The sequence below is a fragment of the Netta rufina genome (assembly GCF_964035555.1).
Source record: "Netta rufina genome assembly, chromosome: 2".
NCBI lineage: Eukaryota > Metazoa > Chordata > Aves > Anseriformes > Anatidae > Netta > Netta rufina.
In genome coordinates this window covers 81,425,984-81,450,388 of record NC_140124.1, presented here as the reverse complement: position 1 = coordinate 81,450,388, position 24,405 = coordinate 81,425,984, and the positions used below count along the sequence as shown (strand labels likewise).

The following is a 24,405-nucleotide window of genomic DNA, read 5'->3' as shown; positions in this document are numbered from 1 at the left end:
ATCACGGGCAGCACAGCTGGATCTCAAATGGGGATGCTGGCTTATGGGGCTACCAAGAGTCCTTGCTGCCTTTCTCCTTGTCACGGGCTTCCCTTTCCCCACGGATGTCTCTTATCGGGCTCCCCACGGCACAGGGGAGCCCTGTGGGGTGCTGGGTGCCCGCAGCCTCTCATGCAGCAGCTGGAGGCTTCCTTCCTCGGCTGGCCTGGAAGTTTGAAGAAAAAAAAAAAAAAAAAAAGAAAAAGAGAGAGAGAGAGAGGAAAAACAAAAAAGACTTCTAGGGTCACTGGGAGGGGAAAACCAAATTCCTCGTCACGTCTGTGGCGTCTGCGAAACCGTCCCGGGGAGGAAGAGGAGGATCCCGCCGCCCTCCGCGGGGCCTTCGGGGGCGGCGGGGGAACGGGGGGATTTGGGAGGGTTTTGGGGGGATTTGGGGGGCCGCAGCCCCGCTCCCCCCTCCCTGCCCGGAGCCTCCCCCCCTGGCGGCGGCGGGGAAGAAGGGGCCGGGCCGCCCTGCTCCTCCGCCCCGGGGGTGCGCTGGGTGGCACCCCCCATCCTCCTCCTCCTCCTCCTCCTCCTCCTCTTCCTCCTCCTCCCCTTAAGTGGGGCGCGGCGGGCGGGGCGGCTGGCTTCGCCCTCCGCCGGCGGCGGGATGGCCTCGGCCGTGTTCGAGGGCACCTCGCTGGTGAACATGTACGTGCGGGGCTGCTGGGTGAACGGCATCCGCCGGCTCGTCATCAGCCGCCGGGGCGACGAGGAGGAGTTTTACGAGATCCGCACCGAGTGGTCGGACCGCAACGTCCTCTACCTGCACCGCAGCTACTCCGACCTGGGGCGCCTCTTCAAGCGCCTCCTCGACTCCTTCCCCGAGGACCGGCCCGAGCTGTCCCGCTCCCCGCTGCTGCAAGGTTTGGGGTTGGGGATGCGGTGGGGGTGTCCCCCTCTCTCCCCTCCAGCCCCAAGGGGGGCGAGGGGACGGGACGGGGCTGGGGAGCGGCGCTCTGCGGTCGGCAGCTCCTGCCGGGCTGTGCGTGTCTCGGTTGGGTTGGTTTTTGGGGTGGTTTCGTGGCTGGAAACGAGCGATCCCCCCGCCGCGGGGGTGGGCGCTGGGTCGGTGTTGGCACCCTTGGGGGTGCTGGGGGGAGAGGGGCTAAGGGGGAAGCTCCCCAGCTTGTCGGCAAAGGGGGTGGGAAAAAGGAAAAAAAAAAAAAAAAGAAGAAGAAAAAGGGAAAAAAAAAAGGAAAAGGAAAAAAAGGAAAAAATGAAAAAGAAAAAAAAAAGAAAGAAAAAAGAGAAAAAGAAAAAAAAATAAAAGGAAAAATAGGGAAAAAAAAAAAAAAAAAGAGAAAAAAAATGCCGTCAGCGGCTCTTGGCAGTGGACTCTCGCGGCGCTGGGAGCGAGCGCAGTTGCTGCCCTAACTTCGTGCAGCGCAGGGCAGTCCCAGCAGCCGCGGCCCGAGCCATTTTCCTTCTCCCTTCCCGTTTCGGCAGCGGCTGGAGCGGCCCCGGGGGGGCTCCCCCTGCTCAGCCCCCGCTCGTTAACCCGCGGGGTGCCCTCCGTTTGCTGCGCGGCCGGGGGCTGCCTGCTTTTATCCCCGGGCCTCGGCTGGCTGGGAGCGGCAGGGTAGCCCCGGAGGGCTCCCCCCGGCCGGGTCGTGTCCCCCCCCCGGTGCCGGTGGCATCCCGGGGCCGTGGTGTCGCCTCCCGGCCGGGCACCGCCGCCACTCGCGGGGGCCGGGTGCCCTCTGCAGGCGGCGGGCGCTGGGGATGGGGCCGAGCTGGGGGCAGGCAGGATCGGGCCCTGGGGGTCCCGGACTCCGGCCCCTCGTTAAATTCGTCCCTCAGCGCCTCCTGCAAGAGCCTGGAAGCGCAATGAGGCTTCTGTGGAGTGCTGAGCTGGGTTCCTGCATCGCCAAGGCATCGTCAGGGCAGGTGCAGCCAGGTGGGGTTACAGTCAGTGCTTGGGGTGTGCTCGGCAGGGCCAGGTGAAACACGATGTTGGTCCATGAACAGCTGGGAAAAGGGAAGCATCCTCAGATCCTGCCCGAGACCTGGAGCCAGCAACCTCCGCTTGCCCCTATCTCGGGAACAGACCTGGAATGAGCCAAAGCATCAGGCCAAGGTTTGAAAAATTGATGGCTAATGTAAGCAGATCGTGATCTATTCAGCATGGCGAGGAGGTGGAGGTTAAATCTGCTGCAGAGACGGAATCAAAACCCAGAATAGTTTGTAAGCAGTCACGGCGTGCCTCACAATTTCAGTAGTACTCTTTAAAATTAAGCTGCTCCTGGGCTGAAGAAAATTACTTTGCCAAGTGTGTTTCTCTGCCTGGAGAACACTTCATCACGCCAGCATTTTAAACTGAGTGCCCACAGCCTTGTGTAACGTCATGAAGCTGAAACATAAAAATCTCATTTAACCGAGTGACACTGATGCAGAGACTTGGCTCTAAGCACAGGCTGCGTGGCGCATGTCCGCTCTTGAGAAAACTTCTGGGGTAAGCACGGTTTCTTCATGTCCTGTTTAAAAGCAGTGGTAAAGCTCAATGTGTTTAACCCAGCAAAAACACCTGACAGAGATACAGCCTTGCGCATGTTAGCATTCAGTCGTATAGATCTGTGTGTGTTTATACGCATACAGATGTATGTGCATATGTATGTGTGTTTGTTGGTTTATTTATCTTGGGCTTTCCGAAAGAATCTGAATATTAGCCATGCCTTTTATCTGGAGGAAGTGGTTAAATGCTGCAAACCAAATTTGCATTGCATTGAAAGAATGCAGCGCTCCTACAGATTTGCTTAAGGAGCATTAGAAGAACTAGAATTATCCCGCAGCTTGGTCATGCTGCGGTGTGTTACAGTACAGGGATGTGCTTGAGGAGTGCAAGGTTGAGCTATTTGATGTTACTGACTTCTTTTTGGAAGAATTTATATATTTTTCTTAATGTGAGCAATTTTAGGAAGAGTTGGTTGTCACCATTATAGCTGGTTTCAGCAAACAGCTAACGCTGAGCAGCAGTGTGCTCCTTTTCTTGTTCAGCCAGAGCAAACAGCACAACCTGCCTTCTCCTTCCATTTCTCCTCCCCTGCCCCTTTCCTTGCCCTCCACAATCTCTCCCTGCCCGTACTTAGACCCTCAGGGCGCTTTGTGGTTGCAGAGGAGGGGATGGGAGGCACCGCTTTTGGCGTACGCTGTTCGTCTCACCCCTGCTTTGGCAGGAGAAAAGAGGAGGTCCCCGTGGGGGAGCAGGGCATACACGCAGCCTGGTCTTGTCTTTGATAACTACTAACAGCACATGGCACGGCGCGCTCCGTGCCTGCATCTGGAGCGTGTTATGATGCTGAGGGCCAAGGATGTTCAGCAACACGAGGTGTCTTACTAGTGAGCTCGTAAACAAGGTTAGATATGTGCATACCTGCAGGGTGACTAAACATGATTCACTGTGATGTTACCAGTAACTTGCTAGTATCTTATTTGTGTCTGAAGCGTGCCCAGCCCTTGCTGTAGGCAAATGCACAAAGAGGCTCACAGACAAACACAGGCTCGTTCACTCTTGACGTTACTAATCTGTCTGTGCCTTGCTGTATGCAGAATAAACAATGTTTGTATTTAAATCACTGGATGAGAAAAACAGCCCCTGGACTTAGGAGCTGACTTTATGTTGGTGATTTAGAAGTCGTTGCAACAGACCCAGTAGGCGCTGGAAGCAAAGTATAAATCTGGAAACGCACTTCTTCATTTTTCCCTTCTGTTTTCTCTACCTCTTACTTCTAAGGATTCTTGGTTAAGATTTATCCTGGAACCTGACCCAATGTCAGTGCAGTCATCTACTTGTGAGCTCATTAGCAACCTTTCAGAGTTTGGGTTTGGTTTGCCCTTGGAGTGGCAGGGTGTTCTCTGGCAGCCCTGCTCTGCCCCATATGGGTCTGTGCTGCCCCATACCACTGCTCTGTTGCTTTCATGATCGGGACAGAAGCTCAGATGCTCTTCCAGCATGGCTGTTTGCCCCGTGCCTCGTGCAGCTCTGATACTCCGAGCTGTCAAGTCAGAAATGCTCTTCAGTCTTACACATTTTTTTCTTCCTAGATGGACTTCCTTTCCAAAGTGCTCATTCCCTCCCCTTTCTTCTTTCCATCCCTCCTCTGACTCATTCTGCTCTGTTGTGGCCTTTTTTTCCCTCGCTCTCCTTTTTGTTATTGTATCTGCTTCTCCGCTTGCTTTCCTCCAGCTGCACTCCCTTTTCTTCACCTTCACCAGATTGCTGCCAGTGGTGTTTACCTGGAAAAGCTCTCCGAAACTTCTCGGTTATCTTCTGCTGTGCTGGCACTCAACCTTTGCCCAGCCGTACAAGCTGTCCAGCAGCCGTGGAGGCTTCCCATGGAAACTCTGCGCCTGTAGCTCTCCTGGTAGCACAGAGGACTTCACTCGTCACCCGTAGCAGCCCCTGGGCAGTCCTTCCTGGGTGACTAACGCTGAGCTCAAGCTCTGAGGCTTGTGCCTGCCCTGCGGCGGGGTTGCCTCATGTGGGAAGCAGATGATCAGCTGTTTTCTGTGTCCGGGAAGCACATGGGAGGCTCCTCCGGGGCTGCGGTTCGAAGGACCTGTCCCAGGGACTTTGTTTGCCCACGCTTTTCGCTGTAAACGTTGTGTTTTTAACGTACGGTTTTCTATATGCTGCATTGTGCTGTTGTTGTTTACAAGGCCGTCTGGGAGGGTGATTTATGCAAAGAGGGAGCTCTGCACAAGCAGCACAGTGGTTTTCCACAGACGGCAGCTGTTTCGGTGCGGTGACAATGCAGATAAATACACTGCATCTATTGTGCTCTTTCCATTGTTGACATTGTCAACAGTTCATTAGTGGAGCTTGCTCTGAGCTTCTGTCTGGCAGACAAAGGATGCCGCTCTCGGTTATCAGGCTCTAGCAGTGCTCTATGACTGAAATTAAGTTTGGGGCTTCTGCATTTTTTTTTTATTTTTTTTTTATTGGCTGAATTTCATGGTTCATCGGTAATGATGGAGATAAATGAAGCTTGCTGTGTTGTAACAAAGCTAGGCACAAGTTGCCTTTTTGTGGTGGACTGAGGCAACCAGGCAATGTGTCTGGGAGGATTTTGGTGGGAAGGAATGGAAATGAGGTTGTTTCCTCGTGACAGTTCTCACCTGATAAGGAGCTGGCACTAAAAATGGTTGTAGGAGCTTGCATTTTTCATCAGGTGCTGACTGCTTTGTTCACTTTTATCTTGTGCTTCTTTGACATCTCGTTTCTTGTGGCTCATCAAGCATCAAGGCAGGGAGCTCTGCGGGGAAGGTCTGTGCTGAGCTCAGTCACTGGGAGGTACCATTTCCCCACGTCTAACACTCACACACACGTGTGAAAAATGTGTGTAAAACCCGTCAGCTGGAGGTCTGGACTTTTAACTTGCTTTTAACCCGCCTCCTGTGCTTTGCTTGGGTGTGCCAGCATCCTCAAGTGATCCTGAGGATCGATTTTAGCCAGACAGCTGTTTGAATAGTACTTTGTGCCATCCGTATTTTCACACCTGCGATGTATGAATTGCCAAAGAAGTGCTCAGCGTTAGAGCTGAAAGCACACAGTGCAGGCAGGGCTTTCAAAGCTCTATGTCTTTCAGTGTCTAACAGACTCATATCAATGTCAATATGCTCGTTGCTACCTAGTAAGACTTAGAAAAGCATGGAGTGGCTTACTTGCATTTTCTGAAATCATCTCTCTCTCAGAAACGCTGTCCCTGTTTTGTTCCTCAGCAATCCGGGTTAAGAAGAGCAGCAAATGTGCAACAAACTGCAGACATCCAGCCCCCTGCACCCCTCTTTTGAACTCCACCATGTCCTTTTGACTGCTCCATGAGCAATGCCAACAATATGTATCATGTCAGTGATACTCCATGAATAGTAAACCTTTTGTAAAGGTTTTAGAGACTGCAGTTGACTCCTGTCATACAATATGGATGGATTTCCTCACGAGAGGAAGGGGCAAGTGCATCTGCCCCAAGAGAAGGGTGCAGAATAATTAGGGAAGAAGCATCAAAGAGGAGCTGCCAGTGCTGCTGGACTAAGACTAGAGCCACAGCTAGCTCTGGGATTCTGTCCGTCGTGATGAGAACCAGATGCCCCAGAAGACATCACAAATAACCAGCAGAGAACAGAAGAGTGGCTATCCTGGTCTCTGGTAATTGGAGAGCTGATATCCCTGATTGACCCTAATTATCTGCCCTTCTCTGGGTCTTATCAAGCCTTTGGACTGAAGGGATTCCTGTGGTGTTATTTCTGCAGAATTACTGAGAAGTTGTGTGAAACGAGCTCTTACCTATCTTCCTAGCAGAGTGGCAGTCATCTGTGTGAGACAGCTTATGCATCTTCCCTAAAGATCTGGGATCCCTAATTGCCGCTCACTGACTTGTGCAAAGAGATAAGGGTGGGCTCAGGATCAGCACCTATAGGCCATAAATCTTTATTGCAGTGCGGATTTAGCAAAACACAGTAAGACTTCTGCCTCTATTTATCTTCTACTCCTTTTTTTCACTTTGATACCCGTTCTGCAGTTTTTCCTGCATGGGACTGAGAGGGGATTGGGTGAGGAGGGCTCAGCGCAAATGTTTAATCTTCATGTAGATACCGAAATACATAGCATTTGTACTGTCATCGGTCACACATCTCCAAAAAGTACACCTTGGCCTCTGTCCTTGCTCAGTCTCCTATACTTGTTGAACTAATTTTGAGAAAATAGGAGATCTCTTGGACATTCTTTGCTCCTCTCCTGACCAAAAGCCTCAAGTGGAGTCCTTCAGCCTGGAGGGACAGGGTTTGCCCACAGTTTGAGATCACGGACCTAGCAACTTGTACACAGCAACCCCTCTCCAGACAAACAGATGACTTTGTGTCATCATTGAGGGATGGCGCATGAGGCAAATTTGATTTAGGCATGAACTCACTCACTAGAGGACTGCTGAGACAAAGCAGTCATCGTGGGCATCAGCTGTCAGGACCACATCGTGATTTCATTACAAGCTATGCAGTGGGTTAAATGTGGCTGTCAAAATATCATTAGTTGCAGGTTTGGTGGCTCATATGGCAGTAATAGGACAGGCTATCAAGGCTTGTGTGTTGACATCTTTAACTGGCTCCCAGTTCGCTCTCCTCCTCAGCTGAACTCGTTTCCTGCTCATTTTCAGCTCCAGGCCTCTCTCCCACGCCGTGACCCAGCGTGCCAGGGACACAGCTGCATGCTTGCTCCCTGAGTCTCCTGCAGCTGTTCTGGCACCAGGGTCCCCGAGCGGGAAGGATGCTGCAGGCCTGAGCTGCTGTTTGTGCTGTTTTTCCAGAGGTGTGTTATTGTTACGTGTGCGTGGTCTCAGACTGGGCTCAGACTGTTCACCCCATCTTCAGGACTCTGTGTGGGGTTCTTGATCAGGAAAGGGGTAGGGGAGATGTCAAAATGATCGTCTCCTCCCTTAAAATCAGCTTGCTAGTTCCAGGGGTTGTGTGCACAGCAGCACACTGCTAAAACCAAATATCCCAGGTACAGGCAAGTGCCACCCTTGGTCACACAGTGTGTCTGTATTGTCCCTCCCATGACCCAGCGTGTGGGCTCCCTTGTGTGCAGGGTGAAAAAAAAATCTTAGAGGTTTGTGGTGTTTGGCAGCAAAAGGCTTTGTGGTTAAAAAAAAAAAAAAAAAAAAAAGGAGCCAGCAGGGCTCCAATTTACCTCAAGCCCTATAAACATAGGTGTTTATAGTATTTAAATCACTTGAAATGATAGTTAATTGTCCAAGCACAGTATGGGTAAGAAGACAGAGAGCAAAGTTTTCCTGGGAGGAGTTTGCACATGTTTTCAATTAGCAGTCAGACAGCAGCCAGGGCAGAGGGAAAGGCATGAGAACAGCGTTTCGCCATGACCTCACTAAGAGATTTCCTAGCCTTCAGCTCAGCTCTGTTGCATGACTGAACAAGTGGAAGAAAGCACAACTGGTTCCAGGCTACTGGTAGCTTTATTAATGTTTTCTCTTTATTTCAGGGCGAGCTGCCTGAAGAAAGGTTCTCGGGGTCAGAAAGTCCCTGATGGAAAGATAGGCACGTCTCTCAGCTCTATGGGCAGAGGGACAAAGGCATCAGGACATGCTGTAGCTGCCGTACGGACACTGCATACGTGGCCAGTGGATGTGCAGTGAGTGCAGTGTGCTCCAGATGCATCCAGCTTGTGGTGTGTTCGTGTCAGGATTAACAAGAGCTGGAGGTGCTGGACTGTCTACGAAGGCAGCTGGCACGTGCATCGTGTCTGTTTGTTCAGACGTTTCCAGCGTCTGGAGATCCTAGACCGGTTTCTGGTCTTTTTTTCTTTTCCTCTGCCTTGTCAAAGCCTCAGAACGGAAAAAATAAGGCAGCCAGGGGAGAAAGCCCCACTCAAAGGGCAGCCTCTGTGCTTAATCAAGCTGTTAGTGAGGGCTAGAGATGGAAAGCTCTGGTGCAATTGTGACCTTTCTTAACATGAATCCCAATTCCTGCTTGAGTTGGCTGTGTGGTGCCTGGGGGGGAAAGGAGCTTGCAGCGGGCATCCTGGCCTGCAGGCTCTTACATCTCCTGCACAGGCTGGGATTTCCTGAGGTGAAGTCTTTGACAGGGCTGGCTGAAGGTATTCCCTTAATTGTGCTGGCAAAGCAGAGGCAGCGGTGTGCTGCAGCAGCGTGGGAGAGGAAATGAGTTGCAGGGGAGGGTGAAAACACCTTGAACCAGCACTGCCGCTGGAGACTTCACCTCAGGAACCCACGGTGTTGTTACCCAGGCACGTGTGTTGTGGCTGATGACAGCAAGCAGTCAGCGAGTGCTGGAAGGGAGCAAAAGGAGGGATTGAGGCCTCCGTCCCCGCTGGCTGTGTGGGCAGGCAGTGTCTTGCTCAGGGTAGTGCAGATGTTGGGCTGTAAGCAATCCCTCGGGGTGTGGGATCGCAGCCCATGACGAACTGAAAGCCGCCAGGGCATCTGTTAACTCTTAAAAACAGAGACTTTCAGAATTATGATAAATGAGGGCCTTGTGAAACTTGGTAGCTGTTGCAGAAGAAATTACAGGGCTCAACATATATATATAGTGAGTCAAGTGGTTTCTGTGCGTTCGGTCTGCAGACATATGGAAAGGAAAGCTGTAGCCCTGCCAAGCTCAGTTCCCTGCGACTGATCGTGTAAGGTCAGCAGCTCTACACAGCAGAGCCGTGTATCCATAGTCCTTAAGCGCACGCAGAGGCATCTGTCCAGGCAGATGTATCGCTTGCTCTCCTTCCTACGCTGTCTGCCTTTTGGTTTTGATATTAAAAGCGTCGGTAAGGCACAGCTCTTACTGTGTCAGATGTTAGAAGTTGGCCGTGCCAGTTTCCGTGGGTTTGCATGCCTGGTGCCTCTCCAGCAGCTCGAGCAAGGAGTACACAGGGGCTGGAAATCCCTGGGGAAGGCAAGAAGCTGTAAAACCTCCTACTGGGTGAGCTGCGAGAGGGCCACAGGCTGCCGGTCTTCTCCAACTTCCCTCTCTGAAGCTTTAAAAGGCTGTGCGGAGCTGCAGATGCTTCGCCTGATTACTAATGAGAGAAAATCTCACTGCTTGGCTGGTTGCCCTCTGAGTAGGAATGTGCAGTGCTGTTGGTGAGGTGGACTTTTTCTTTTTTTTCTCTCTCTTTTTATTTTGGCTGCTCTTGATTTGATGAGTATCTTCATTTGTTTCAAAGCATCCCTCCTCCTGGCAAAATACTCATTTCACCAACAAGTGCTTATTTGGGGAAGGCTCTGAGGACAAGGGCGGATTTGAGAGCACAACCCCGATGGGTTGGTGGCGAGGGGGCCTGTGTCCCTCAGCTCTCTCTGACGTGGGCTGTGGCAGGGGGACAGCATGGCTTGAACACCACACGTGGGCTCCTGAGCTGTGTGGCTGTTGGCAGACTTTTTTCGGGAGGATGAAAAAGATTAATTTTTTATTTTTGAAAGGTTTGAGCTTCTGTCAGATGTGGGCTGGGAACATACTTGAGAAGGGGCGACACGGATCCTCCCAGGCCCGCTCACACCCAGCAGTTAGGAAGATGAAGGGTGCTGGTCTGCAATTCAGGTCTGAGGCGTCAAGCACAGCCCTGCTAATACGCAGTCTGTGGACCCATGCAGATGAGTTAATTTGTGTTTACAGCCTTTCAGAGAGTTCCCATGCAAAGCTGCTCTGCCGTGGTATACACCAGCCAAAGCAGGATGTGCCGCTGCCATGCTTACATGCCTGTGGGTGCCCGCCGCTCTGCAGTCAGGAGAGGGAGAGAGCTGTGCCAGAGGAAGAAGTGGTAGTGACACTGACAAAAATGGCAAAATGAGGGACTATTGAGCAATAGAAAGACTTTCAAGTAAACCTGGCTGCTCTGGAGACAATCTCCGTTTTATTTAGTGCTGTAATCTGAGGAGAGCTGACAGTTTCCAAGTCACGCTTTTTTTGTCTGGAAAGTTTGTATGTGGTCACGTCACACCAGTAACGCAACATGGACTGATGCAGACAGAAACATTTCGTGAATGTTGGCTTGAGGTTGTGTGTATTTAACAGCTCTTTCTCGTCTTTTAAATACAGAGGTGGAGATACATGCAGAAGACTGCATTTAGAAAGCTTAGTGCTTACAATGTCAATATATTGAGGTCGTTTCTAACAGCTTGCCTTTTGGATGTTTTTCTCTTTTTATTTAGATGGCTTTGATTTATTGGGTCTTCTTTTGCTCCTTTTTAAAAATATTTTACTTTTTGTTTAAACCAGTGAATCTTGTTGAATTTAGTAGTCTCTTAGGTATTTCTTTTCACATATGTATCTTGTTCTTTGGAAAAGCGGTGCAAATGTAGAAGCAAAATGATGATTAGGTTAGAACAAGTGAGTTACAAAGACCAGAAATAAAAAGGCTGTTAGAAGGATGTGAGGTATTGGGGTTTGCTTCTCCTCATTTTTCCTGTACGTGCATATGATGTGCTAGATTTCCCTGAGCTTGCCAGGAAAGACAGAAGTTACGTATGCCCTGCAGATTATAAATATGAAATTTCTACAGTATTACACTTGAAGATCCCTGTATTGAACAATTCAAAATTAGAAGCATTGTAATGCGTCATTCAGGACACTAGAATGCAAAAATTTCTCTTTAATCCGTCCTGCAGCTCTGTGATAATTCAATGATTTAAGGGAAAAAAAAAAAAAAAAAAAAGAAAGGCAAACAGTTGTTTTGCACTTGGAGAACATGGCACTGAGAAATCTTCCCTGGACTGTTCATTGGTGTTTGCATTCATGGAAATACAAGAGTGCTCTCGAAGGCTTTTGTTTAGCTTGTGTTTAGTCTTTTCCTCTGATCTGTGGGTTGCATTTTTTTGGCTTCTTTGGGCTTTCTTTCAATTTTTATTGACAGAGAAAGGATGAATCATGGTTCTGGGAAGAAGAAAACAGGCATTTTGATTATCATTGCTGGGAATGCTGTGTAGTGAAACTGTGGGTGAAGGAGTAGGCGGTTCTACTTCTGCTTGTCTTGCAGCTCCTAAATGTGATCATAAACAGCTGAACTTGTGTCAGGCCTGCAACTGTGCTAGTAACTACACCCACCTTAGTTTGGGTACACATTTTGTGATCAGTGTGGGTTAAAAGGCTTATTTCTGGAAGGCATAATATTTGAGGTCTTTCCACATCTTCTTGATCAGCTGCTTTTGGGTGCTAAAGTGTGTGTACACATGAAAATGTGCTTTTGCCTATGCTCACAAACTGTTTATTTTGTTTCTAGGGCTCATCACTATAAAAGAAGCCCATGACATAGAAGCCAGACTCAATGAAGTGGAAAAGCTTCTGAAGACTATTATAAACATGCCGTGGAAGGTGAGTAAGTCAAGTTCCACACTTAGCCTGGTTTGACTCCTCCTTGATGGTGACACACACTCTCATGCCGATTAGAAAGCAATGGTTTTTGCCAAACTGTTAAAGAAGCAACAATTTGAGTGTCTTGCAGAAGTGATGAGTGCCTGAACCATGTGATGACATCTCCAGGCAGTGGGATGGAAAGGGAAAAGAGGAACAAAGCAAACTACTGGTAAAATAATGGACGTCTTTCTCTTTTTTAGTATTCAAGGTCTGAAGTAGTCCTCACATTCTTCGAGAGATCTCCTTTGGACCAAGTTCTAAAGAATGACAACGTCCATAAAATTCAGCCAAGCTTTCAAAGTCCAGTTAAAATATCAGGTAAGAGTTGTTTGCTTCCTACAGTCAAGACAAGAATTAAAGAATGAAAATGACTGCATTTGCTGTTCCCTTTGTTCTTTCTCCATCAGCAATTCAAAAGATAGTTCTCCATAGTCTGCTTTATAACATAGAACATATAATTAACCTTGACATACTAGGCAATAAAATGACAGGTGAAACTGAAAGCTGAGTTCAGAGAAACAACATGAAGAAAAGGCAGTCCTCACTATTGTCGCATATGACAGTGTTGTTACCACTTAGGAAGGAGATTTTGAGCTCTTTACGCAGTTCTGTAAAAATGTAAGCTCACTGCTCAGAGGCTAGCAAAAAAGACAGTGAGAATATTCAGAATTATTAGGTAAGAAATTAAGAAGAACCACCACATCTTGAATACAGTGTGCTCTGGTCTCTCTATCTCAGACAGGACATAATTAAATTTTAAAACATACAAATAAAGGACAGGGGCTCAAATAATTGGACAGCTTCTCTACAGACAAGGTTAAATAAATAAATACGTTTCAACTTTGAGAAGACATGACAGCAGGAATGTAATGGAAGCCTACAAAGCTGTGAATGGAAGGAGGTTGATTACCCTGTATTTGTCACCAAACAAGAATTGTAGGTTGGTAGATAACAGGCTTTAGACAAACAAAAGAAAGGTTATAATATTATGTTGCTTTCATCTGGAACACGGTTAAAGAATGCAAGTAATTGTCATAGGATATCATGGAGCTGAAAGCATAAATGACTTCAAAAAAGAATTAAGAAAATGGAGCAAAAGTGCATTGAGACCTGTCACAGTTGGAGACAGCAAGTTTCTAAACCCGGAGGGTAAACTGAAGACCAGTATCACTTCTATACTTGTCCATCCTTTCAGTCTGCCCCCCTGAAATCTGCTACTGACTGTTGTTAAAAGGTCTGTGGATATTTGGCTTGCATGGTTTTGTATTACTACACTGAAAAGCTTCCTTTGAGCCTAGCGGGAACTGCAGACTTCTCCTTTGAAGGTTGCAGTCTATGACCTGTCCCACAAGGTGGCAGTTTTATTGTCACCAGAAGAGTTTATTTTGGTAGGTGAAATAAGAGTGAAATACTGTATAGTCCTCCAAGGTGCCTAAGATATCTAATATTAAATACATCGGTTTCCGTAGGTACTAACCATTAGTACCTACTAGTAGGTACTAGTAGGTACTAGGTAATGACTACTAGTAGGTACTAGTCATTAGTTAATAACTAGTCAGTGTGTCAGCATGCTAAGGATGTGAACACTGCATCTTAAGGACTGATCTCATAAACTGTTTAGATTTTTTTTTTTTGTAACTGATCCTGAACTCTGGTTATAAACAAACTGGTCGTGGGTTAAATATTCTCTTAATAAATTGGTAAATCGCTTGTGAACCTACCAACAACTGTTTAGAAAAGTACTATGTAACACAGAGCCTCGGTGAAAAGCGTGGTTTTGCCAGCCTGTCTGGGCTGGTGCCTTCTTGTAGGGCCCCCAGGGCCAGGCTGCAGTGCAGGACAGGACCGAGCTTGTCGAGAAGAGCCTCTGGGGTCGTACAGCCAAGGGGGTGACATGGGTATGGCTCCTTGGGCATGAGAGATGGGAGCCAACAAGTGCATCTGACACTCCGCCTGAGAGCAGGGAGGTTTGGGTGATGTCTTGAGCTGATATGGAAAGCACAGGTGAAATTCCTCATGTGCATGTTTCCTAACATCAGTCATCCTAGGCTTTGCTATGTGCTTTACTTCTGAACACCTGGGTGTTGGCTCTTGAGAGCATAGTCACTATTTTTGTCCAGAATATGTTGCTACTCCATGAGAACAGAGGTTGCAAAGTGGCTCCTAGTACCTGCCCATTATGAAATGAAGGATCCGAACTATATGCTATAAAAATGTACCACTGAGAGCAGCCACGCTTTTAAACCTTATTCCTTTTGCAAACAGGTAAATATCAAGAACAGGTGTATTTGGAATTGCATTGGTTAAAAACTGCACTGTTGCTCTGGCTTGATTGTTTTTGTTTGTTTGTTTGCTTTGGTTTTTGATTTATTTATTTTTTTCTTGTTTGGAAATATTTCCTTTAATTGTTGTGAAGGTGTGTACCCCCTTGGGGCACACATACTGTGCATGTCTGAGAATGCCACGCTTGGGTACAACAGAGAAGATGGTGGAGATGAATCTAAATTCACAGGGAGGGTGTCTGGCTGAAGGACAGGCTAGCAGTACAGGGAGGCCTTCTGCGTGTGAAGGAGCTGTGGAAACCATGTTAGCTGAACACTAACATGTTTTGTTTTAATCCTAAATTAATTTTCATAGTCGAGACATACCTAATTAATTGGAGGAAGATTGGAGAAAGACCTATATGGCTATTCAAAAGCATCATGTGGTATTTTTTTTATTGTTTAACTGGCTGCTGCAAATAAATTTTTAAAACATAGGCGGAAATCATAATAAATTGCTCTCTGCCTCATCTGAGTGTTGCACACTGGGAATGGCTTCAGTGTCTGGAAGTGCTGTCAGTAGATGGCAGTAAATGTTAATGTCCGAAGCAGTTTGCATTGCAATGAAATGCTGTAACTTTTAGGTCATGTCAAGGACACTAGGAAAAAACTGTGCGCTATTCATGTTGGCCGTAGTGCAGCTTTTTGCACGGCTGCAGACTCAGAAAACAGGCAAACACGTTTTGTGCTCTCTGAACAAACAAGCTGTCCCCTCACGTGGTCCGGTTCAGGGTGGTAGGTGATGGGGATGAGAGAAAGCCCCCATCCTTTGATGAAAGCTCAATTTGAATGTATGATGTAAATTTTATTCTGCAGTATGATGTTGGCTCGAGATGAGTCATGACTGAAGGTGATTCTGCTGCTTTTCAGTGTTTTTATCACCCCAAACGTATTCTGCTGAAGTGGGTTGCAATAAAATACAGATTAAAAGTTGAAGATTACTTTCTCAAAATATGGAAGTGAGTTCTGGCTTTACCTTTAGGTAGTAATATGCAAATGTGCACTTAAAAATTACCTCCTCTCTGCTCCCCTCTCCTGCTCATTGCTTGAGCTGTGTAGTTGAAATTGGTGCTTTTGAGGCAAGGTCTTAGGCATTATTCCCTGTACATATCTCTTCTCTCTACCATATTTACTGCCACAGAAGAATTTCATTTTGCTTGTACTGATAACTCAAGGATATAACAAAGGGTCCTCTTACTTTGAAGAAATGATCGGTCATCCTGCTTAAGCTGGTGCTGATTTAAATAGAGAGCATTTTCCTTTTGTGTTGGCCCTAGCCTCATCTAAGATTGTGTGACCAGAAGAAAAATCCTTGTGATTTGCCTAGTTTGCCTTTCTGTCTAATACAGATGTGGATTAACTTCTCATTGATATCAAATACTACTCTTTAGTTAGCAGCTCTATCCTTGGCGGTAAGTCAGTGGAATTAGCTGTAAATTTTAGCTCTTCTGGACTGGAGCTTCTTACACAGTAAGAAACAAGTAAGCAGAGAGTAAGCAGAGTTGTGGGCAGTATAGCAGATGATATTGTTTTACATGACTTAAAGATGCTGGTTGAATTAATTTGGAGGGTAACTTTTAATTTCCTGTTTATCTCTTGTTGTGGGGTTTTTATTGTTTTTATTTTTTTTCTTTTCTGCTTAGCTGGTTTAAGACTTGGAAATCTGTCCAGGAAAAATATCATTATGAGAAGTGGTAGATTGCAGCTATATAGATGGGCTACCACTCTTCTAAAAAATGATGCAGATTTTGCCACTGGCATTAGTGGGACTGAACCTGGGTTTTGCTTCAAATGCTCTGTATCAGGAGTTGTTTACATGAATAAAACTACTTAAGTGCTGGCAGTTTGTAGGTGTTAGAAGCTATGAAACAAACTCTTTGTTTCTTCTTTCCTATGCAGATTTTCAGTGTCACATGCATATCCCATTTCATAATCATGTCAACTACATATGACATGCAGTTGTTTTCCAGCTTCCTCTTTTTTTTTTTTTTTTTTTTTTTTTTGGACTCTCATCTTGTTTTTCTTTCTTCCCCTGACAGAAATCATGCGATCAAATGGATTTTGTTTAGCAAACACTGAAACAATAGTCATCGACCACAGTATACCCAATGGAAAAGAGAAGCACCTGGACGTAGACTCAGCAGAACACTTGTAAGTGTGGTTTGTCCATGAGTCGTGCTGTCAAGTTTGAGATAAACTCTCAGTTTTTGGCTGTTTCTTTCCCTCTATGCCCTTGCCAGCAAAATATTTTCTGTATGGGAGCAAGACTAGTGCAGTTGTCATTCCAGCTGGTTAAAGATTACTGGGCATGGTTGCTAAGGCTTCACAGCTCTTTACATTAAAATGTATTAAATGGCTGTCTGAGAATTATTGACCCCAGGGAGCTCAATCCTCTGTGTATCAAAAAGCTGTGACTGTCACAGGGACCCTGACAGGTGAGAACAGAAGAGCTTTTTCTTTCTTGCGTGACTGTGAAGGAGCTGACTTGATCCCAGATTTGGAAGCTGGAGAATCCTTACTGATGAAATATCCCAAATATTTAGGAAGCAAAACACCATCCTTAGAAGAGGGGGAACACATCCCTGAAAAAAAGGAAGCTGGGCAGCTGCTCAGGTGCTGCCACATGCTCTGAGTTGGTGAAATGTGTATTTCATTAAGAAGGGGTGAAGTTAGATTAGCCTTATTTGTAAATTTTGCTTGTTAATGCATGTGGGTATTCTGGGGTCAGAGACCAGTAACCAGAAAGGTTTTCATGTACATATAAAGTCAGTGACTATAATGACAGATGGGCACCAATGGCAATAGGCTCCTAGAAATTTCTGTGATGGAAAGCGATTGGTATTTCAATGAGCTGCAGGTAATGAAGCTTTTAAATATTTTTAATGAGAAACATTGACCTACATTTTCATTAGAGCAGTCAAAATGATGGAAACAGAGTGCTAACTGCCTTATAGAGGCTTTATCTTTGAATACAAGGCTGTCTTGCCACGTTTGAAATGTGATCATTGCCAGTCTGCAGAAGGATTTAGAGCTTGACGAGATTTTGTCAGGGGCTGAAATGTATCTCTGGCTCCACTGTAATTTCTTTAAAGCCATTCTATTAACTTTTAAAAGAACCAGGGTTTTATCACTTACTGTTTTGAACCTAGACCTTGCTAACAGCATTAAGCTCATAAGCTTATATTAATGAGGTTGAAATGATGTGCTGGAGATAATTCTATGTGGCCAGTGTCTGGAAATTAATGTTGACAGTTCACAGTGGATCTTGTTTTAGTGCTGAGAGTGATAAATAATTGGAACAGATTACCAAAAGGCAGCAAAAGGCTTTCCATTTTTACTATTTCAAAATGTTTTTATTTAAAAAATAAAAAAATAAAATTAGTCTTGATTTGAAAAATGTGCTCTGGACCAAGCAAAACTTAGTAGTATGGGTTTGGAAATTGCTGTCATCTACTTGTCATCCCCTTGTTTGTCCTATATAGAAGGTCAGAAGATACTAAAGCCAGTATATAGTACTAAATACTAAAATACAGTAAAAACTGGATGATTTGTTTGTTTTCCCAGAAACTGTGATAGAAGAAACAAATCCAGGATAACAGCCTGGCTTTGTGGATTTGTATCTTAACTTCCTGAAGGAGGTTATATCAGAAATGAAGAAGTTAATAAATGTTAAATGTCTGTTGTGCATGGTACCCTAAATTTGCTCTTCCTGTAGCTGTATATTGAAGCTGGAAAGTAGTAGTTAGGAAGTAATGGCATTTGTGTAGAACAGCTCTTTTGTAAAAATTGATTTTTTTATTTTTTTTAAAGAAAAGGTTTTCTATGTTGTGCTTTAAGTGTAGGTTAGTAGCCCAGAAAGGAAGTTTTAAAATCTTTCGGAATCCTATTCAGTTCCCTTTTGGTCTCTGTAAAATTGGATTTATGGGACCCATGTTTTCTGTTCTGAAATTAGAGTTAATTCCTTGTGGACTTGTATATCCTCAAATGGGAACTTTTTCCTTTCAGCAACATTAAACTCCATGTGGGTTTTGGCTGCGGATGTGCTTGAATCAGACATTTTGCAAAGCAAACTTGTATTTTTTGGATAGAAGCACTTGGATCTTCATCAGGTAGCATTCGTTTGCTGAGGCCCTGCTGCACTGCTCAGCTGCTGGACTGCCTACAGTGCTACCTACCAAGCAGCCCATCAGCTGAAAAGGCTGAAACTTCTTACAGAAGAAACTAGTGTTTTTGCAAGTTGGAGTTGCTTACTCTGTTGTTCTGAAGTACTTGCTTTCTTCTTCCACCATTTTTTAGTTGCCAGTACACTGTACTATTGCAAAACGTGGTGAACCCAGTGCGTTCGGTCTCCAGGTGCCATAAAACAGTCCTCTTATATAAGCTTCTTTCAGTACTCTGCAGACCTCAAAGAAAAGGTGGTGAATAAGCACATACAAACTCTGATTTTGTTAGAGAGAGAACCTTTCCCTGCGAGGACCGTTTGCACTTCTGTCTTTCCAGCCAGCAGCAGGCAGCAAAGGCTTTGGAGCTGGATGTGCTGCCTTTCTGGCAAACTCATTCCAGTGACAGATGTGTATTTTCAGGACGGTGCTGCTGTCATCATTAGCATCTTGTTGTTCGTGGGAGAGGCTTTCATGGGTGGCAACGCAAAAGTAGGTGTGTGCTGGTCAAGTTAGATGCCGAATGTTTCCAGGAAAGCAAAATCCTGCTCTTGTCAGGAAAAGAGCTTTGCAGAACCCTGTGCCCATTTTTCCTTTCCAGCAGCAAGGAATCCTTTCTGCCTACCCACAGCATGTGAATGCCACAGCTTTGTACCTTGTGTGCTGCTTGTAGAACCTTATTGGTAAGGTTGAAGAACCACAAAATCTGTGGGCTCTGCACGTTGTAATAGTCTAGTTTTCTATAATTGATAAGAGAGGGAAAGAAGAATATGAATAGCCTTCTTGCCTCCTCTTCTGGCTTTGTCATTCTGTCTGCCTCACTGGTGTTTTATAACCTATTGTTTCTGAATCACTGGTGGTCTGTAAGATAACACAACATCACCTGTGAAATAATTGTAGGAAACTAAGTCAAATTTGTTCTACGCACCTTCACACACGTGAAGCTAACAAACAGCCTGGTGGGAGTAGAGGAATGAACGTATAAACCTTCAGTGTTCAGTGTAATTTTTGTGTGCTTGTAAGTAAAGAGCATAGTGACAGCACTGCAGGAGAAAATGCATGATTTTCTGTTCAGAAAGTGGTGGTCCTCATCATTAAGAGTTGAGAATGACCAGACAGGAGTGTGGAAAAGACAGAGCTGTCCATGTCCATATATTCCAGGATGTATGGACACTGCTATCCAATAATCCATGATGCTTCCAAAGAAAGTGAGTTTTGGGGAAGACATGGAAGTAGCAGATGTTTTCTGTTTCTTTATCCTACCATGCCTGTTTGTGTCTTCTGAAATACCTGAGTTTCAGGGATATCTGAGTCCTAGGGCTTTCTAGTTTGAAGTTAGAATGAAATCTGCAGTTGTCCTACTTAACTGCAGGAGTTTAAGTAGTTGATGTGAAGGTAGATGCAGTTTTAAAACAAATCATTTTAAAGCTTTCTCTGTTTACCTGTTATTCGGAGAGCTGAAGTATGCCAGTCTAAAAAAAAAAAAAAAGTTAGAAAATATGTCCCCTAAAGGGACACATCCAATAGTCAGAGCTAGGTTAGAAATTATTTTTCCATCTTGTGCAATTTTTTAGTTTCCATTTTTTCACTCTGTATTAAATGAATGCATGTTCTTTCAAAATACTAAAGTGACAGTGTACGAAAAAGAAATTTGACAGTTCTTCAGGTCCCTGGCCTGAACTAAGATGAGATTTAATCCTTGGTCTGAAGTGACTTGCTCTTAACTGCTATGCTATCTGGGAAGAAGTAAAATGTTTTCTTAGTGCAGAAATCGCAGCCTCCTTGGAACTGGAATGTGTGTCACTGAGGAAAGTGTAGGTTTTAACAAGTTGATGCCTTCTGGTTGACAGTAGGCATGAGGTGCTGAATGATCTTTGCAGAAATACGAGTTGTAACACAGGAGGTAGGAAGTGAGAAGGAAAATACCAAAGCAAATTAAACCAAATTTGGGAATCTCTGTATTCAGATATCCTCGGCTTATCAAAATCTAGATCTCATGCTATGGGGAGGATACCAAGGCTCTGTGGGAAGGATGTTTTAGTCATTGTTTCCTGGTTGTCTTAAACATTTGGCCTCATAGAAAAGCCAAAGGGAAAGAAGGGACTCGTAGCCTTTCACTTCATAGGTACAAGTTCAGTCTGGATACAAAGGCAGTTTCTGTTCCACTTTTGTGTGGGAACAGAGGCATTTCGTGTTGCTGCCAAATGCTCTGAGAACAAAATGGAAGAATGTGGACCTCAGTTTCATGACTCACTTTACCAGAGTTCACTTGCTGCTTCCTTCCTTCGTCACAACTACCTTTGAAAATCAGAGAGGATGAGAAGATTTGCGTGTCCTCACTGTCCTGTGGTTGATTCATCAACACCAGGCTGTGTTGAGGAGGAGGTGGACGGGATAAGTTCTGAGTACTTTCTATGGAGCTCTTCCCATACCACAGGGAAAGCTCTTCTAGACTCATAAAAATCCAGTTTCAAAGGTATTCAGAATTGCCTGATAAGAAAGGCTACATCCTATGAAATCATTCATTCATTAGTAGGAGAGGAGCCCTAGGAAATTAAAATCAATTAATAATGGTTTTGATCCAGGTCACCTCCAACTCAACACGGTCACCAGATGTCATGAGATAAGTTCAGGTATTACCATGACAAGTGCTGTGAAGAGTCAGTGTCATACGGGAGAGGAGTGATAAAAGTCCCTTCCACTGAAGACTGCTGTCCAAAGAGATGTGGAACTTGCTCTCCTAGTGTGCTGTGTGGCTGTGTTTTGCCACAGTTTTAGAAGGGAATAGCCATCCTGTTTTACTGAAAGTAAGCTCTTTTGCCCATTCATTTCCACAGGTTACAAAGAAGCAGGTTTTCTTTGTAATTAAGGACATGGAGAGCAAAGTTTTTCATTTGTCTCAACCCTCTTTAGTAAGTGCTGGATCTGGGTTTACTTAAGTGGCAGAAGATGCCATTTCTGGTCTCTCCACACTAGCACAACAATATGTAGGCTGAAACTGTAACTTAATGATTCATGGCTGATCTGCATGGACCTTGTTTGACAGCTTCTAGAGTAAGTTTGAATTTCAAGCTGCTGAGAGGTGGAGATACTGATGATTTCATTCAGAAAAGGGTTGGGACTCTAGATCTCTGCCTTGCAAACTGAGCTTTGCAAAGCTGAAGCTGCAAACGAGCATTAGAAAGACTATCACAGTAACACTACTCAGGTGCAAAGGAAGTCAGTGCATTATATTTACTCAGAAATTTAACCTGAGATGCCAGCAGAGGCATTCTTGCCTGCAGCCCTTATTCCAAATGACCTCACAAATGTCTTTTCTCAAAATTTCTAGGGATCAGTCTTCAAATATTCTAGCCTTCTCTTCCCCCAGTACCTTTCTTCAGATTCCCTTGACTTTTTAAAAATAAATATTAATGACTTAATGTCTTTTTGGTTTGGTTTCTCCTTAGGTTTGAGAGTGTGAGTGACTTTACCTCAGAGCTAGAAGACAGTGATGACCCAACAGCTTATGTCACCAACTTGACATACTACCACCTGGTCCCATTTGAGACTGATATTCTGGACTGAGGCTGTTCAGTGTTGCAGTCAGCCAGCATCCAGCCAACCTCTTCGTCCACAGGTGAATTCTCTGCTCTCTCCAGCATTGCAGCTCTGTGAACATGGCTGTGCAGACAGGACCAACAGCAGAGAAGTTGCAGCAAGTACACCACAAAGCTGGCTTCGGAGTCTGGCCTTCCGGTGTGTCTTGCAGAGACATCATGTGAGGAGATAACTGCTTCGCTGCTGACAACAAACTCATTTTCCATGAAAGCAAGGCAGCAGAGGCTTCCCGGGGCTTGAGGAAATCTCTGCAATGTCTGTGGCAACTGTGACTGATACAGCCATGAAAACTTGTGCTGTGGTGTGCTGTCACCCGTGTTCCTTGGCTTGCAGTGCAAGTTGAGGCTTCCTCTTTCAGGATTCCACCAGATGTCTCGACCACACTTTTTATGCTATGTAAGCGAGAAGGCAAGCAAACCAGCTGAATTTTGTCAGTTCCCTCTGCGGTTGCTAAATGGAGGCTTTGCAGGTCACTTTTTGCTCAGCTACCGGGTGACTGGTGCCTTACATGAGATGTCAGAAATACCATTGAGTGCCTCCAGGACACAGGACACATGAGCTGACTGCTTTATTTCTTTTAATTGTGGATTTTTATAAAATCCCTGAAGAGATGACTACTCTTACCCTCTTTCCATGAGTAAAGCAGACAGCAGCTGGCATTGCAATGGACTGCACACAATGTTTGGGTACCTGGATGATGTCAGAGATCGGGAAAGCTGATGGAAAAGCTGAGCTGCCCTGCTAAGAATGGTCAAGGCTATGACAGGCACTTGGATCTGAATTTTGTCACGTGGACCAGAAAATGTGAATGGTGCTTACAGTTGTTTACATCAGAGAGATAATTTCCTATGCATCTTTCTCCCCAGAGGATGGGGAGGAAGCCAATGAGATTTATAACGTGTTTGGACTGAAAAAGAATAAGCTACAGTGTGTCTACAGTGGTAGGACATACACTCTCTCCTGGGCTGGTGAAGCTCGAGGAGTCTGTCTAGCTTTCTGGGATATGCCTGGGGGCCTGGTGCAGGCCTTGTCATGTAATGCTCTTGGTTTCAGTGGCATTAAGACAGTGGGAGCAAGAGAGGGATTGGACCCTACAGCATCTTGGCTACTGAGTAGTGCAAGGTTACAACCTCTTCGGGGGCTCTCTCTTGGGGAGCGCTGTGAACTCCCAGCTCTCATTGTCAGTGTTCAACACTCGCCAGTGTGACCTGTCATTGGGCTTCTTGTGATCTGATTGCAAACGTGAATTTGAAAGGATTGAAACGGGGAGGAGTGTGTTTTGGATGTTTCCTTGTAATGGGGCTTGTGTGGTCCTGAAGAAATTGGTACAATTCCTTCTGCAGACTTCTCATTTCTATCTGTAGAATAACAGTCAAACAGCATTTGCTAATGTAAATAATAAATTATTGAGAACCCTAATTCTTTTACACAGTATGTTTTCAAAATATATTTTAATGAAATAAAATATAACTCGCCTTCAGTAAAATTTCTGCAGCTTTAAATGGTGGCTACTTTTTTTTTCTCCCCTTCTTGTTCTTTGGGGACTCTCTCACAGTCATGCCAAATTTTCATTCTTTCTCTAGCAGTTTTGGAAAAATGCTGAGTTTTGGGAACTCTTTCTATGCTGCTCCACGAGTATGTGCCATCTCAGCATTATGGACAACACATGCGCAGCCTCTTAGCGTAACTGTTGATCTTGTGAATGTTGTTCAATACCACTAAGTTTAGTGGAGGAATGCTGCATCATTACAACTATAAGGTAAATCAAGTCTGGCACTCACAGTTTTTAAAGATAAAGCAGATTCTTGTACATAACACTTCTAGAGTAGAAAGGTGCATGTCCTCACTCATCCAAAGGCTTTCTGCACAGCCTCTTGAATTCAAATAGTGGGGTTTTTGTTTGTTTGTTTTTAATCTCATTATTTTTAACTCTTCTGTCAGTGCTTTCAGTTAACCGTGGTGGGTTAGTATGTAGTAAATAAATATGTTGGATTGGGAGTTGGAATATTTGATTCCAGTTCCTGGCCCAGCTCTCAGCCTACCATGGTGCTTTGGGTAATTCTGCTTTGTTGCCTTATGCCTGAGTTTTTTCTAGAGTAATGTTTTTTAGAGCACCGCAGTGTCATTGGCTTTTGATGCAATATTTTCCCCTGGTTCATTTGAATGTTCCTATGAATTTTTAACTCAGTGATAAAGTGCTCTGGAAAATATAAGTAGTTAAGTTATATGTTATAAAAATAAAGTATTGCTAATTTCTAAAAGGTACAACCACATTCCTCATGAAAAACAGCTAAGCTGCATGGACATTGAAGTCTTCAAGGAAGGGGAAGTGTAGGGCAAAGGAAATTCTTTACAAACAGAAGTTGCACTGTTTAACTTGTATTTTTCAAAAGACATTTTAATCAATAATT

At 45.1% G+C, this 24,405-nt stretch overlaps 1 protein-coding gene across 1 annotated transcript; it reads left to right on the top strand.

The window, feature by feature from the left end:
• The first annotated feature begins 517 nt into the window (after positions 1 to 517).
• PXDC1 (PX domain containing 1) lies at positions 518 to 23,453 on the top strand. Its single transcript, XM_084282034.1, has 5 exons — positions 518 to 908; positions 11,780 to 11,871; positions 12,114 to 12,231; positions 16,274 to 16,385; positions 21,844 to 23,453. Exons 1-5 carry the CDS (start codon positions 653 to 655, stop codon positions 21,959 to 21,961), a joined length of 696 nt encoding a protein of 231 aa, XP_084138160.1. The 5' UTR covers positions 518 to 652; the 3' UTR covers positions 21,962 to 23,453.
• Positions 23,454 to 24,405: the final 952 nt, after the last annotated feature.

Excerpts from the sequence above, each read along its gene's own strand:
- PXDC1 (XM_084282034.1), top strand. The coding sequence starts at position 653 with ATGGCCTCGGCCGTGTTCGAGGGCACCTCGCTGGTGAACATGTACGTG. Across the intron at positions 11,872-12,113 it reads TTATAAACATGCCGTGGAAG|TATTCAAGGTCTGAAGTAGT; the intron begins GTGAGTAAGTCA and ends TCTCTTTTTTAG. Across the intron at positions 12,232-16,273 it reads AAGTCCAGTTAAAATATCAG|AAATCATGCGATCAAATGGA; the intron begins GTAAGAGTTGTT and ends TTCCCCTGACAG.